Source organism: Salmo salar, chromosome ssa10, assembly GCF_905237065.1.
Source record: "Salmo salar chromosome ssa10, Ssal_v3.1, whole genome shotgun sequence".
In the NCBI taxonomy this organism is placed as follows: domain Eukaryota; kingdom Metazoa; phylum Chordata; class Actinopteri; order Salmoniformes; family Salmonidae; genus Salmo; species Salmo salar.
Genome location: NC_059451.1, coordinates 67967221 through 67981726, shown reverse-complemented (window position 1 = coordinate 67981726; position 14506 = coordinate 67967221). Strand labels below are relative to the sequence as shown.

The following is a 14506-nucleotide window of genomic DNA, read 5'->3' as shown; positions in this document are numbered from 1 at the left end:
AATTAAATCAGTGAGTTCGTTTAACCTGTTTAGGATAGGGGGCAGTATTGACACGGCTGGATAAAAAACGTACCCGATTTAATCTGGTTACCACTCCTACCCAGTAACGAGAATATGCATATACTTATTACATATGGATAGATAACACCCTAAAGTTTCTAAAACTGTTTGAATGGTGTCTGTGAGTATAACAGAACTCATTTGGCAGGCAAAAACCTGACAAGGTTTCAGGCAGGAAGTGGCCTGTCTGACAAGGTGTCGTTCTTCTTGTCTCTGTTTATTGAAGTGTGAGGATCTTAGCTGTCCCGTGACACTTCCTACGGCTGCCAAAGGGTCTCAGAAGGCGGCAAAAAGCTGAATCGTGGCTTTGCAGGCACTGGCTGAAACAAAGTAGCGCGGTTGGGTAGTGGCTGGTTACAGTACTGTGAGACTCAGGCGCGTGCCCGCGTCGGCCGAAAGCTTTGTTTACTTTCCTCAGTTTAGCTAAATGAACATTCCCGGTCGGAATATTATCGCTTTTTTACGAGAAAAATGGCATAAAAATGGATTTTAAACAGCGGTTGACATGCCTCGAAGTACGGTAATGGAATATTTAGATTTTTTTTGTCACGAATTGCGCCATGCACGCGACCCTGAATTACCATTTCAGATAGTGTCTGGGACGCACGAACAAAACGCCGCTATTCGGATATAACGATGGATTATTTTGGACCAAACCAACATTTGTTATTGAAGTAGCAGTCCTGGGAGTGCATTCTGACGAAGACAACAAAAGGTAATCAAACTTTTATAATAGTAAATATGATTATGGTGAGTGCTAAACTTGCCGGGTGTCTAAATAGCTAGCCCGTGATGCCTGGGCTATGTACTTAGAATATTGCAAAATGTGCTTTCACCAAAAAGCTATTTTAAAATCGGACATATCGAGTGCATAGAGGAGGTCTGTATCTATAATTCTTAAAATAATTGTTATGCTTTTTGTGAACGTTTATCGTGAGTAATTTAGTAAAATGTTAGCGAATTCCTCCGGAAGTTTGCGGGGGGTATGCTAGTTCTGAACGTCACATGCTAATGTAAAAAGCTGGTTTTTGATATAAATATGAACTTGATTGAACAAAACATGCATGTATTGTATAACATAATGTCCTAGGGTTGTCATCTGATGAAGATCATCAAAGGTTAGTACTGCATTTAGCTGTCTTCTGGGTTCATGTGACATTATATGCTAGCTTGAAAAATGGGTGTCTTTATTATTTCTGGCTTGGTACTCTGCTGACATAATCTAATGTTTTGCTTTCGTTGTAAAGCCTTTTTGAAATCGGACAGTGTGGTTAGATTAACGAGAGTCTTGTCTTTAAATAGCTGTAAAATAGTCATATGTTTGAGAAATTGAAGTAATAGGATTTTTAAGGTTTTGAAAATCGCGCCACAGGCTTCAAGTGGCTGTTACGTAGGTGGGACGAATTCGTCCCGCCTAGCCCATAGAGGTTAAGTACACATTTCTTGGCAGAGGGTGGAGGTTAGATTCCTATAACTGTTATTTTTGAGTTTGAACCCAACTGAAAACTTAAACCCAGCACTTTAAATTGTATAGGACTGGATGTAGCCTTTAACAGAGATGCAGAAAGAAGATTATTTGTGTAAATAGCAACACCACCACCTTCGCCTTTCCTATCAGCACCATAGCAACCTCATAGTCCAGAGTTTTATCAGTTAACCTGTTGGGGCTAGGGGGCAGTAATATCACGGATGGATAAAAAAACGTACCCGATTAAATCTGGTTACTAATCCTACCCAGTAACTAGAATATGCATATACTTATTATATATGGATAGAAAACACCCTAAAGTTTCTAAAACTGTTTGAATGGTGTCTGTGAGTATAACAGAACTCATTTGGCAGGCAAAACCCTGAGACATTTTCTGACAGGAAGTGGATACCTGATGTGTTGAATTACCTTTAAGCCTATGCCATTGAAACACACAGGGGTTGATTAATATTTTGGCACTTCCTATTGCTTCCACTAGATGTCACCAGCCTTTACAAAGTGTTTTGAGTCTTTTACTGTGAGATCTGACCGAACAAGAGCCATGGAACGGTGATGGCCGATTAGACTCTGGCGCGCGAGTTCATGTTGGGTACCCTCGTTCCAATACGTTATAAAAGAGAATGCATTCGTCCACCTTGAATATTATTAATGTTCTGGTTAAAAAAGGCACTAATGATTTATGCTATACAACGTTTGACATGTTTGAACGAACGTAAATATATTTTTTCCCCTCGTTCATGACGAGAAGTCCGGCTGGCTTAGATCATGTGCTAACAACACGGAGCTTTTTGGATATAAATGATGAGCTTTTTTGAACAAAACTACATTCGTTATGGACCTGGGATTCCTGGAAGTGACATCTGATGAAGAGAATCAAAGGTAATGGATTATTTACATAGTATTTTCGATTTTAGATCTCTCCAACATGGCCGTTTGTTTGTATAGCAAAGCATATTTTTCTGGGCGCAGTGCTCAGATTATTGCAAAGTGTGATTTCCCAGTAAGGTTATTTTTAAATCTGGCAAGTTGATTGCGTTCAAGAGATGTAAATCTATAATTCTTTAAATGACAATATAATATTTTACCAATGTTTTCTAATTTTAATTATTTAATTTGTGGTGCTGACTTGACTGCCGGTTATTGGAGGGAAACGATTTCCTCAACATCAATGCCATAGTAAAACGCTGTTTTTGGATATAAATATGAACTTGATAGAACTAAAAATGCATGCATTGTCTAACATAATGTCCTAGGAGTGTCATCTGGTGGAGATTGTAAAAGGTTAGTGCATCATTTTAGCTGGTTTTATGGTTTTGGTGACCCTGTCTTTGAATTGACAAAACATTACACACAGCTATTGTCAATGTACTCTCCCAACATAATCTAACTTTATGCTTTCGCCGTAAAACCTTTTTGAAATCGTAAAACGTGGTTAGATTAAGGAGATGTTTATCTTTCAAAGGGTGTAAAATAGTTGTATGTTTGAAAAATTTGAATTTTGACATTTATTTGGTTTCAAATTTGCCGCTCTTGAAATGCACCTGCTGTTGATAGGGTGCACCACGGGTGGCACGCTAGCGTCCCACATAGCCCCAAGAAGTTAACCAGGTTTCAGATAAAATAAAGGGTCTGCCTGAGAGGCCCAGATCTTGACATTATCCATTTTAGGTAATAAACTACGAATGTTAAGATGTAAAAATGATTCAACCTTTTCTGAATGTAAAGTTTTAGAGTTTCAATATAAATCAGATTACTTTGAGGTTATACCAATTAGGAAAATTAAACAAAGTAGGAATAGCAATGACATTTCTCCAGTTAGCACCGTTAGGCATTTCACCACTTTCAGATACAACATGTTGAACTCTCACAGTGACCAAAGAGGACATGGTAAAAACTGACTTGCATGTAATGCTAACATTATCCTCACATCAATTTAGTTGACCAAGAACCACAGACCCCGGTGAAGCAGAACCAACCTTAGACCCCGGCGATGCCATCACAACGTTGGCCGATACGGAAGGAACCTCCGGCGCTCCATGAAAGATAGTGCTGGAACATCAGGCTCCAGAGCTGCAAAGCTATTCGATGTTGGCAGCTCATTCATGAATCCTGTCTCTGCAGAGGGCTCAGAATCTGGCGGACTCTGCCCTCATCTTCCACGATGAACAGCAACGTGTCCCCCTGTCTGGCCATCCAGGTCCAGAAGAGGATCATCCCGCGATTCAGCAACAAAGGTCCAGCCGACTCTATTTTCTTCATCGGTGAGCGATCACTTCTGAGCAGTGGCCAGTCCACCAAAGATAACCTGCCTGAAGGTGAGATTCCCATCAGTCCAGCGCGATGCATTGCCCTCGGAGTGGAGGAAAACGAGAAAATTGCAGGTCTTGGCTTTCCCAGTAGTCTGTGCAAATCAGCTATTTGTATGCCCAGCATAGCGACTTCTTCTCTGTAGCCCTCCGCGAGCAGGCAATTGTCGCACTGAAAGTCAAGGTGTTCGACTTCATCCCGGAACAGGGCGAAGTATATATTACTCCTGCAGCGATGATAGCGCAACGAGTCCTTCATTATTGCACCCTCATTATCGCACCCTCCTGACTCCCCCAACATGGAGTTAGGAGGGTGGGAGTCGCTGGGAGTCATGAAGCAGGTGCAGTTGGTGAGTATAATAATAAAGAACATAGAGCGATACAAAACAAGTGAAGCGTCTGCACATGAACACAGAACCAATATATATATATATTACACCTACAGGGGGTATATCGTTAATGTAATGAAGTTACTGTATGTTGATTTGGTTGTTCGTTTTTGGTTGTGGTAGAGCTCATTTCTGCCATTACTGGACGAAGCGGATATGTTCTCAGTCAAGGAAAAGACTACAGTGCAGAAACAGGAAGAGTGGCTTTGCTGGCATATGCATTAAAAAAGTGAGTTTTCCCCACCAAGGTTTACATTTACATGCTAAAATCGCCACTGCCTTATACCATGAAACAATACTCACGCCTACTCTCGTAGATGGCCCTGGACTTCTCATAGAGGTCGTATGGGTCGGGCTTGTTGAGGTCGAAGCCCTCTGTAGAGTCGGGGACTGAGGTGCTGTGCTGTGGCTGGGTAGGGAAGGGCATGCCTGTGGGAAGCACTGGGGCTGACAGGCTGGTCTGGGGACTACCATGGGGGTCCCACTGCTCTGGTAGCTGAATGCACAGCAGCAGAAAGAGAGAAAGGGATGGGAAGGAAGAGAGCAAGAGAGAGAAGGGTGAGGGAGCAGGGAGAGTAAAGTGAGACGTATGATTTATGAATTACATTAATTTAATACAGTCAGGTTTACTTAATTGTTTATACATTTGCATCTTAAAGCTGAAATGCAGTATACAGACTACTCAAATCAATAGGGGATTCAATTCAGAGGTGTTTTTCATTCATGACTACATGGAACTCTATTCCACATCAAGTAACTGATGCAAGCAGTAAAATTAGACAAAAAAAACAGGGAAAAACACACCTTATGGAACAGCAGGGACTGTGAAGCAACACAAACATTGGCATAGACACATGCATACACACACGATAACATACGCACTATACATACAAACCCCATAGAAAAAACCCTGGAAGCAGAGGGGGGGCTATCCCTCCAAGCCCCACATAACAGAGCGTCACTCTTGCCCCAGTTCACCTTAGCTGAAGAAGCTCCTTCGTACACCTTCAGACTAGTCTTAAGTGCCTACATATCCTGCCCATCCCTGACCATCACAGAAACGTCATCTGCATACACCGACATCGCTATGCCTGTCAACAGACCCATGCCTGTCCAACACACTCCGTGCAGTCTCCTGAGTAGCAGGCCCCAAAAAGGCTCAATGGCTAGTGTATATAACTGCCCTGATAGAGAGCATCCTTGTCTAATTTCCCCACCTCACCCAGACTGGCCTACTGAGCCCCCCTCCCACCTTGACCATACATGACACCCCAGCATACAACATCTTCACACAGGCCAAAAACCTTTCCCCAAACCCCAAAACAGACATCACATTAAACAGATACTCATGCTCCACTCCATCAAAAGCCTTCTCTTGGTCAAAAGAGACCAGTCCAAAGTTCACATTTGAAACTCTCGACAAGTCCAACATGTCCCTGATTAAGAACAAGCTGTCCGTGATGGAGCATCCTGGGATACAATATGTCTGGTCCTTGTGTACTACAGAGTCCAGATGGAACTTCAACCTGTTAGCGACAACCTTGGCAAATATCTTGTAGTTTGCACAAAGCAATGACACAGGCCTCCAGCTCCTAAGTTCACACAAGTCCCCTTTCTTGTGTAGGAGAGTCAGATCTGTACGACGACAGTTCATCGGCAACTTTCCTATCTCGACACACTCACGCAACATACAAAAGAAGTCCAGTGCAATTATTCCCCAGAAATATTTAATAAAACTCCACTGGGAGTCCATCGACCCTCGGTGCCCGGCCGGGGGACATCTGGATTACGGCCTATGCCAGTTAATGGGACAACAGGAGAATGTCAATATCATCTTTCTGTGCCAGAGAGAGCTTAGGGAGGTCTGCAAACAAAACCTGAGCACAAATAGGATCACACAGTTCTGCCCTATACAATTCGGTATAAAACTCCACAGTCCACTCCCGCATCTCCTCCACCACAGAGGTCACCCGCACATCCGACAGCCGTAGACAATGCATACCCTTGGCTTCACCGCTCTGTCTTTCCAAACCAGAGGAGGAGGAGCAGGGAGCAACCATCTCCTTGAGCATGGAGAACTAGCTCTTAAAGTGCTCCATTCGCTTTAACCTGGAAAAAACTGCCAAGGTCCCTACGTAATTAAGCTTAATTAGCATGGAGGCCTACATTGCCTTACCCCACCAGCTCTACCTCCACCACACTTATAATATGCTTGAGTTCCCCCAATACTCTCGTAACCTCTGAGGGTGAGAGAGCTGTATACTGTTGACAGAAAAGCTGAATTTGGATTTTTCCCACATCCCACCATTGACTCTGAGACTCATACTCCTCTCCTCGCTGCCCCCACCTTCCCAAAAAGTCTGGAAACCTGAACAAAAAGTGGCATCTTGAAAGAGCTTTACATTAAACATCCAATAGGATGCATAACGAGGCCCTGGTGAAATAGACAGCAGAGCCATGTTTATGTGGTGATACAAAAAACCAACCCGGGTGAATGGTAAAGCCCAACAACATATTGCTCTGATTCCTGGACATGTAGAACTGATCGAGTCAGGCTGCACTCACCCTGGCCCCAAAGACCTTCAACCATGTATACTGTCTTGTGTTGGGATGTCTAGTTCTCCAAACATCCACTCGTTCAAACTCACTAGGGTAGGGGGCACTATTTTCACCTTCGGATGAAAAGCGTGCCCAAAGTAAACTGCCTGCTACTCAGGCCTAGAAGCTAGGATATGCGTATAATTGGTAGATTTGTATAGAAAACACTCTAAAGTTTCCAAGACTGTTAAAATAATGTCTGTGAGTATAACAGAACTGATATGGCAGGCGAAAACCTGAGAAAAATCCATCCGGGAAGTGGGATTCTTTTATGTTTGTAGTTTTCCATTGACTGCCTATACAGATTCCATTGACTTACGACTCAAATTGCACTTCCTATGGCTTCCAGTAGATGTCAACAGTCTTTAGAAATTGTTTCAGACTTGTATTCTGAAAAATGAGGGAGTAAGATCACTCTGAATGAGTGGACAATGCAGTGTCCCAGAGGTTTTTCATGGTCACACGCATTTCTTGTTTTCCTTTTATATTGACGAAGCTTTTGTTCAGTTGAAATATTACACAACCTGAGGATTGATTATAAACATCATTTAACATGTTTCTACGAACTTTACTGATACTTTTCGGATTTTCCGTCTGCCTGTTGTGACTGCCTTTGAGTCTGTGGATTACTGAACAAAACCCACGAACAAAACTGAGGTTTTTGGATATAAAGAGGGACTTTATCGAACAAAACAAACATTTATTGAGTAAATGGGAGTCTTGTGAGTGCAACCATATGAAGATCATCAAAGGTAAGTGATTAATTTTATCACTATTTCTGACTTGTGTAACTCCTCTACTTGGCTGGTAACTGTTTGTAATGATTTGTCTGCTGGGCGCTGTTCTCAGATAATCGCATGGTATGCTTTCGCCGTAAAGCCTTTTTGAAATCTGACACCGTGGTTGGATTAACAAGAAGTTAATCTTTAAACCGATGTATAACACTTGTATGTTTTATGAATTTTTATGATGAGTATTTCTGTTTTTGAATTTGGCGCTCTGCAATTTCATTGGATGTTGGCCAGGTGGGATGCTACCGTCCCACACCCCCTAGAGAGGTTAACACCCCCACTGAGCCTGAATCATGCTCCTCCATCTTTCTGTATTTTGTCAAATCCATCGTACAGTTCCAGTCCCCACCGACCACCAGCGTCTCTTCAGGCGCTACCTGTGAGAGTTCCTGTCTAACCTCTTGAGGATACCCTAGGATAGGGGGCGCCACAGCGCATTTTGAAAAAAAATCGTTCCCATTTTCAACGGCCTACTAATCAAACTCAGAAGATAGGGCATGCATATACTTATTATATATGGATAGAAAACACTCTAAAGTTTCTAAAACTGTTTGAATGGTGTCTGTGAGTATAACAGAACTCATTTGGCAGGCAAAACCCTGAGACATTTTCTGACAGGAAGTGGATACCTGATGTGTTGTATTGAGTTCTAACCTATCCCATTGAAAAACACAGGGGTTTAGGAATATTTTGGCACTTCCTATTGCTTCCACTAGATGTCGCCAGTCCTTTCACAGTGGTTTGAGCCTTATAGAGTCAAAACTCAGTGAATGACAGGAGTTTGAAATTGGTCACAGGGGATGGGCCATCACCATTATGACGCCGGCGGCCATGTCTGCCCCCCACCTTTGGAAACGGTTTTAAAGGCAATGAATGCATCCCCCTCGAATCTTATTGGCTCTCTTGGTGTTAGTGGCCCTGAACATTTATTTTATACAACGTTTGACATGTTTGAACGAACCTACATGCGCGAGGATTGCTTTCAGTATGAAGTGCAGAGCTGCGTTTGGAGAGAGCCATAGGACGCGCTACCAACATCAGGCTAATGGAACGTGAAGTATGGACTTTTGACCGAAAATACATCTGTTGTGGACCTGGGATGCTTTCTGATGAAGACAACTAAAGGTAGGCGATTATTGACAATATTATTGAAGATGATATGGTTCATACTGTTGCATCCAAGATGGCGCCGAGCACTGTATATTAGCTGATTTTCTGAGTATCGCATCTCCTTTTATCGCAAAGTGTGATTACCCAGTAAAGTTAATTTAAAATCTGGTATGACGGGTGTTCTCAAGAGATATTCATCTATAAATGTTAGATTGACAATATACATTTAAAAAATCGTTATAGTATAGCAATTTATTGAAACGTAGCATTGTTTACCGGGACGCTTTTGAGGGGAAATTAGGTAGTCAACGTCAGACAGAGATGTAAAATGCTGTTTTTATATATAAATATGACCTTTATTGAACAAAAGAATGCATGCATTGTATAACATGATGTCCTAGGGGTGCCATCTGATGAAGTTTGTAAAAGGTTAGTGCTACATTTAGCTGTTTATTGATAATATGTGATGGAAGTGGTTGGTCGGAAAATGGCTATGAAGCTGCTTTTACGATGGACTCATCTAATATAATCTAATGATTTGCTTTTCCTGTAAAACCTTTTTGAAATCGGACGACGTGGGTCGATTCAGGAGAGGTGTATCTATAAAAAAAAAAAAAAAATATTTTTAATTTTTGTAAAAAATTATGATAATTTTTTAATGCTAATTGGCGATATGATTTTTCGCTGGATTTTGATCCCGCTAACGGGATCAGATGCTCAAGAGGCTAAGACACCCAAACAGAAGCCCACTTTCTCTCCCTGTGTTTGGTGCATACACATTTATAAGGACAAACCTCCTGTTGTTAACTTTTTAAGGTATAGGGGGCAGTATTTTCACTTTCAGATGAAAAGCGTGCCCAGAGTAAACTGCCTAATACTCGGGCCCAGAGTCAAATATATGCATATTATTAGTAGATTTGGAAAGAAAACACTCTGAAGTTTCTAAAACTGTTTGAATGATGTCTGTGAGTATAACAGAACTCATTTGGCAGGCAAAACACTCAGAAACATCAGTGTATGTGGGGTCACCTTGCACTTCCTAAAGCTTCCATTGGCTGTCAACAGCCTTTAGAAACGTGTTTCATCCTTCTCCTGTTACTGGGCAGAAAATAGGAGCTCAGTCAATGAGTGGACTGCCTGAGGACAAAGGACTTGGTTATGCGCGAGCCCACCGGCGCCGTTCCTTCTTTTTCTTCTTGAATGCATACGCTATTGTCCGGTTGGAATATTATCGCATTTATCTTTAAAAGACCCTAAGGATTGATTGTAAACAACTTTTGATATGTTTCTACGAAAGGTAATGGAACTATTTTACTTTTCGTGTCTGGATTTACGCTCGCGTGTTATGCCTTTGGATAGTGATCTGAACGCACGAACAAAACTGAGGTTTTTGGACATAAATATGGAGTATTTCGAACAAAAATAAAATTTCTTGTGGAAGTAGGAGTCCTGGGACTGCATTCTGATGAAGTTCAGCAAAGGTAAGAGAATATTTATAATACTAATTCTGAGTTTAGTTGACCCCAGAACTTGGCGGGTATCTGTATAGCTTGCTTTGATGGCTGAGCTATGTACTCAGAATATTGAAAAATGTGCTTTCTCCGTAAACCTATTTTAAAATCTGACACAGCGGTTGCATTAACCTGTTATAGCTAGGGGGCAGTATGTTCACAGCCGGATAAAAAACATACACGATTTAATCTGATTATTACTCCTGCCCAGAAACTAGAATATGCATATAATTATTAGCTTTGGATAGAAAACACTCCAAAGTTTCAAAAACTGTTTGAATGGTGTCTGTGAGTATAACAGAACTCATTTGGCAGGCCAAAACCTGAGAAGATTCCATGCAGGAAGCGCCCTGTCTGACAATTTCTTGCCCTCCTTGATTATCTCTATCCATTACAGAGGATCTCTGCTGTTACGTCACACTTACTACGGCTCCCATGGGCTCTCATAAGGCGGCAAAAAGCTGAATCGTGGCTTTGCAGGCTCTGGTTGAAAAAAAGTAACGCGTTTGGGTAGTGGCTGGTTACAGTACTGTGAGACTCAGGCTCGTGCCCGCGTCGACAGAATGCTTTGTTTTCTTTCGTCTGTTTACCTAAAAGCAGATTCCCAGTCGGAATATTATTGCTTTTTTACGAGAAAAATGGCATAAAAATTGATTTTAAACAGCGGTTGACATGCTTCGAAGTATGGTAATGGAATATTTAGAAATCATTTGTCACGAATTGCGCCATGCTCGTGACCCTTATTTACACTTCGGATAGTGTCTTGAACGCACGAACAAAACGCCGCTATTTGGATATAACGATGGATTATTTTGGACCAAACCAACATTTGTTATTGAAGTAGCAGTCCTGGGAGTCCTTTTGACTCAATTTGGCATGAGGGTCTGCTATACACATTGATGGAAAGTGGTGTTGGGGAAAAACATACAACATAAAATCCATGTACACAAACAACAAGTGTGCAGTTAAAATGTGCAAAAAACACACACATTTCTTTCCACAGTTACGTGGGGTGAGACAGGGATGCAGCTTAAGCCCCACCCACTTCAACATATATATAAACAAATTGGCGAGGGCACTAGAACAGTCTGCAGCCCCTGGCCTCACCGTACTACAATCTGAAGTCAAAATGTCTACTGTTTGCTGACAATCTGGTGCTTCTGTACCCAACCAAGGAGGGCCTACAGCAGCACCTAGATCTTCTACACAGATTCTGTCAGACCTGGGCCCTGACAGTTCGGGTTCGTGCAGTGGGTGAGATCTTCGTGGACTATACTCAGCCTTGTCTCAGTGTAGTAAATGTGTGGTTTGCGGATATCCCTCTAGTGGTATAGGGGCTATGCTTTGGCAAAGTGGGTGAGGTCATATCCTGACTGGTTGGCCCTGTCACAGGGTATCATTGGATGGGGCCACAGTGTCTCCCGACCCCTCCTGTCTCAGCCTCCAGTATCTATGCTGCAATGGTTTGTAGTTTATCTGGTGTAATTCTCCTGTCTTATCTGGAGTCATGTGTGAATTTAAGTATGCTCCCTCTAATTCTCTCTCTCTCTCCCTCCCCACACCAGAGGACCTGAGCCCTGGGACCAAGCCTCAGGACTACCTGGCCTGATGACTCCTTGCTGTCCCCAGTCCACTTGGTCAGTTTCAACTGTTCTGCCTGCGGCTATGGAACTTTGACCTGTTCACCAGACATGCTACCTTGTCCCAGACCTGCTGCTTTCAACTCTCTCTCTCTACCGCACCTGCTGTCTCGAACTCTGAATGCTCGGCTATGAAAAGCCAACTGACATTTACTCCTGAGGTGTTGACCTGTTGCACCCTCTGTTGCACTCTCTACAACCAATGTGATTATTATTTGACCCTGCTGTTTGAAGGTGAACATGTACTGTTATAATCTCCACCTGGCACAGCCAGAAGAGGACTGGCCACCCCTCAGAGCCTGGTTCCTCTGTAGGTTTCTTCCTAGGTTCCCGCCTTTCTAGGGAGTTTTTTCTAGCCACCGTGCTTCTACATCTGCATTGCCAAATGACTAAATTGTAAATTACTTGCTGTTTGGGGTTTTAGGCTGGGTTTCTGTATAGCACTTTGTGACATTGGCTGATGTAAAAGGGCTTTATAAATACAGTTGAAGTCGGAAGTTTAAATACACTTAGGTTGGAGTCATTAAAACTTGTTTTTCAACCACTCCACAAATTTCTTGTTAACAAACTATAGTTTTGGCAAGTCGGTTAGGACATCTACTTTGTGCATGACACGAGTCATTTTTCCAAACAATTGTTTACAGACAGATTATTTCACTTATAATTCAATATCACAATTCCAGTGGGTCAGAAGTTTACATACACTTAGTTGACTGTGCCTTTAAACAGCTTGGAAAATTCCAGAAAATTATGTCATGGCTTTAGAAGCTTCTGACAGGCTAAGTGATATCATTTTAGTCAATTGGAGGTGTACCTGTGGATGTATTTCAAGGTCTACCTTCAAACTCAGTGCCTCTTTGCTTGACATGATGGGAAAATCAAAATAAATCAGCCAAGACCAAAGACAAAAAAAATGTAGACCTCCACAAGTCTGGTTCATCCTTGGGAGCAATTTCCAAATGCCTGAAGGTACTATGTTCATCTGTACAAACAATAGTACGAATGTATAAACACCATGGGACCACGCAGCCGTCATACCGCTCAGGAAAGAGACGTGTTCTGTCTCCTAGAGATTAAAGTATTTTGGTGTGAAAAGTGCAAATCAATCCCAGAACAACAGCAAATGACCTTGTGAAGATGGAAATAGGTACAAAAATAGGTACAAAAGTATATATATCCACAATGAAACGAGTCCTATATCGACATAACCTGAAAGCAACTCAGCATGGAAGAAGCCACTGCTTCAAAACCGCCATAAAAAAGACAAGCTATGGTTTGCAACTGCACATGGGGACAAAGATCGTACTTTTTGGAGAAATGTCCTCTGGTCTGATAAAACAAAAATAGAACTGTTTGGCCATAATGTCCATTGTTATGTTTGGAGGAAAAAGGGGGATACTTGCAAGCCGAAGAACACCATCCCAACAGTGAAGCACGGGGGTGACAGCATCATGTTGTGGGGTTGATTTGCTGCAGGAGGGACTGGTGCACTTCACAAAATAGATGGCTTCATGAGGAAAGGAAAATTATGTGGATATATTGAAGCAACATCTCAAGATATCAGTCAGGAAGTTAAAGCTTGGTCGCAAATGCGTCTTCCAAATGGATAATGACCCCAAACATACTTCCAAAGTTGTGGAAAAATGGCTTAACCTCTCTGGGGTATGTGGGACGCTAGCGTTCCAACCGTGGGACACACTATTCAACAGCCAGTGAAATAGCAGGGTGGCAAATTCAAAACAACAAAAATCTCATAATTCAAATTTCTCAAACATACAACTATTACATCCCATTTTAAAGATACCCTAGAGAGGTTAACGAGAAGTGTATGTGGGACGAAATCGTCCCACCTACTCAACAGCCAGTGAAATCCCGTGGCGCGATATTCAAATACCTTAGAAATGCGATTACTTCAATTTCTCAAACATATGACTATTTTACACCATTTTAAAGACAAGACTCTCGTTAATCTAACCACACTGTCCGATTTCAAAAAGGCTTTACAACGAAAGCAAAACATTAGATTATGTCAGCAGAGTACAGAGTAACAAATGTTGGTTTGGTTCAAAATAATCCATAGTTATGTTCAAATATCCTCTGTTTTGTCCTTGCGTTCAAGACACTATCCGAACGGTGACGGGCGGACGCGAATTGTGACAAAAAAATTCAAAATATTCCATTACCGTACTTCGAAGCATGTCAAACGCTGTTTAAAATCAATTTTTATGCGATTTTTCTCGTAAAAAAGCGATAATAATCCGACCGGGAGATGTCCTTTCCGTTCAAAGACTCAAAATCTAAAATGGACTCTTTACGTGCAAGCGTGCACCCGTCTCATTGTTCTCAGATCGACCACTTACCAAATGCCCTACTGTTTTTCAGCCTGGGACTGCAAAGTTATCATTCAATGTTCTGGCGCCTTCTGAGAGCCTATGGGAACCTCAGAAAGTGTCACGTTACAGCAGAGATCCTTTCAGTCAATTCTTAAGGTAGAGACTTCATGTTCAGGATTCTGTTTATGTCTACCCCAAAGACAACGTGTTTGGAGCAAGAGCTTCCTGTGACAACCGGAAGTGGTTAAAAACACCCTAGATCTATTGTCATATAACCTG

The 14506-nt window shown here is 42.0% G+C and overlaps 1 protein-coding gene across 1 annotated transcript in view; it reads right to left on the bottom strand.

Annotated features, from left to right (window-relative positions):
* Positions 1-14506, bottom strand: part of LOC106591140 (membrane-associated guanylate kinase, WW and PDZ domain-containing protein 2) — a 430776-nt gene that overhangs the window by 61950 nt on the left and 354320 nt on the right. Inside the window, 1 exon segment of the mRNA XM_045688044.1 lies at positions 4548-4740. Coding sequence (XP_045544000.1) covers positions 4548-4740 — 193 coding nt within the window.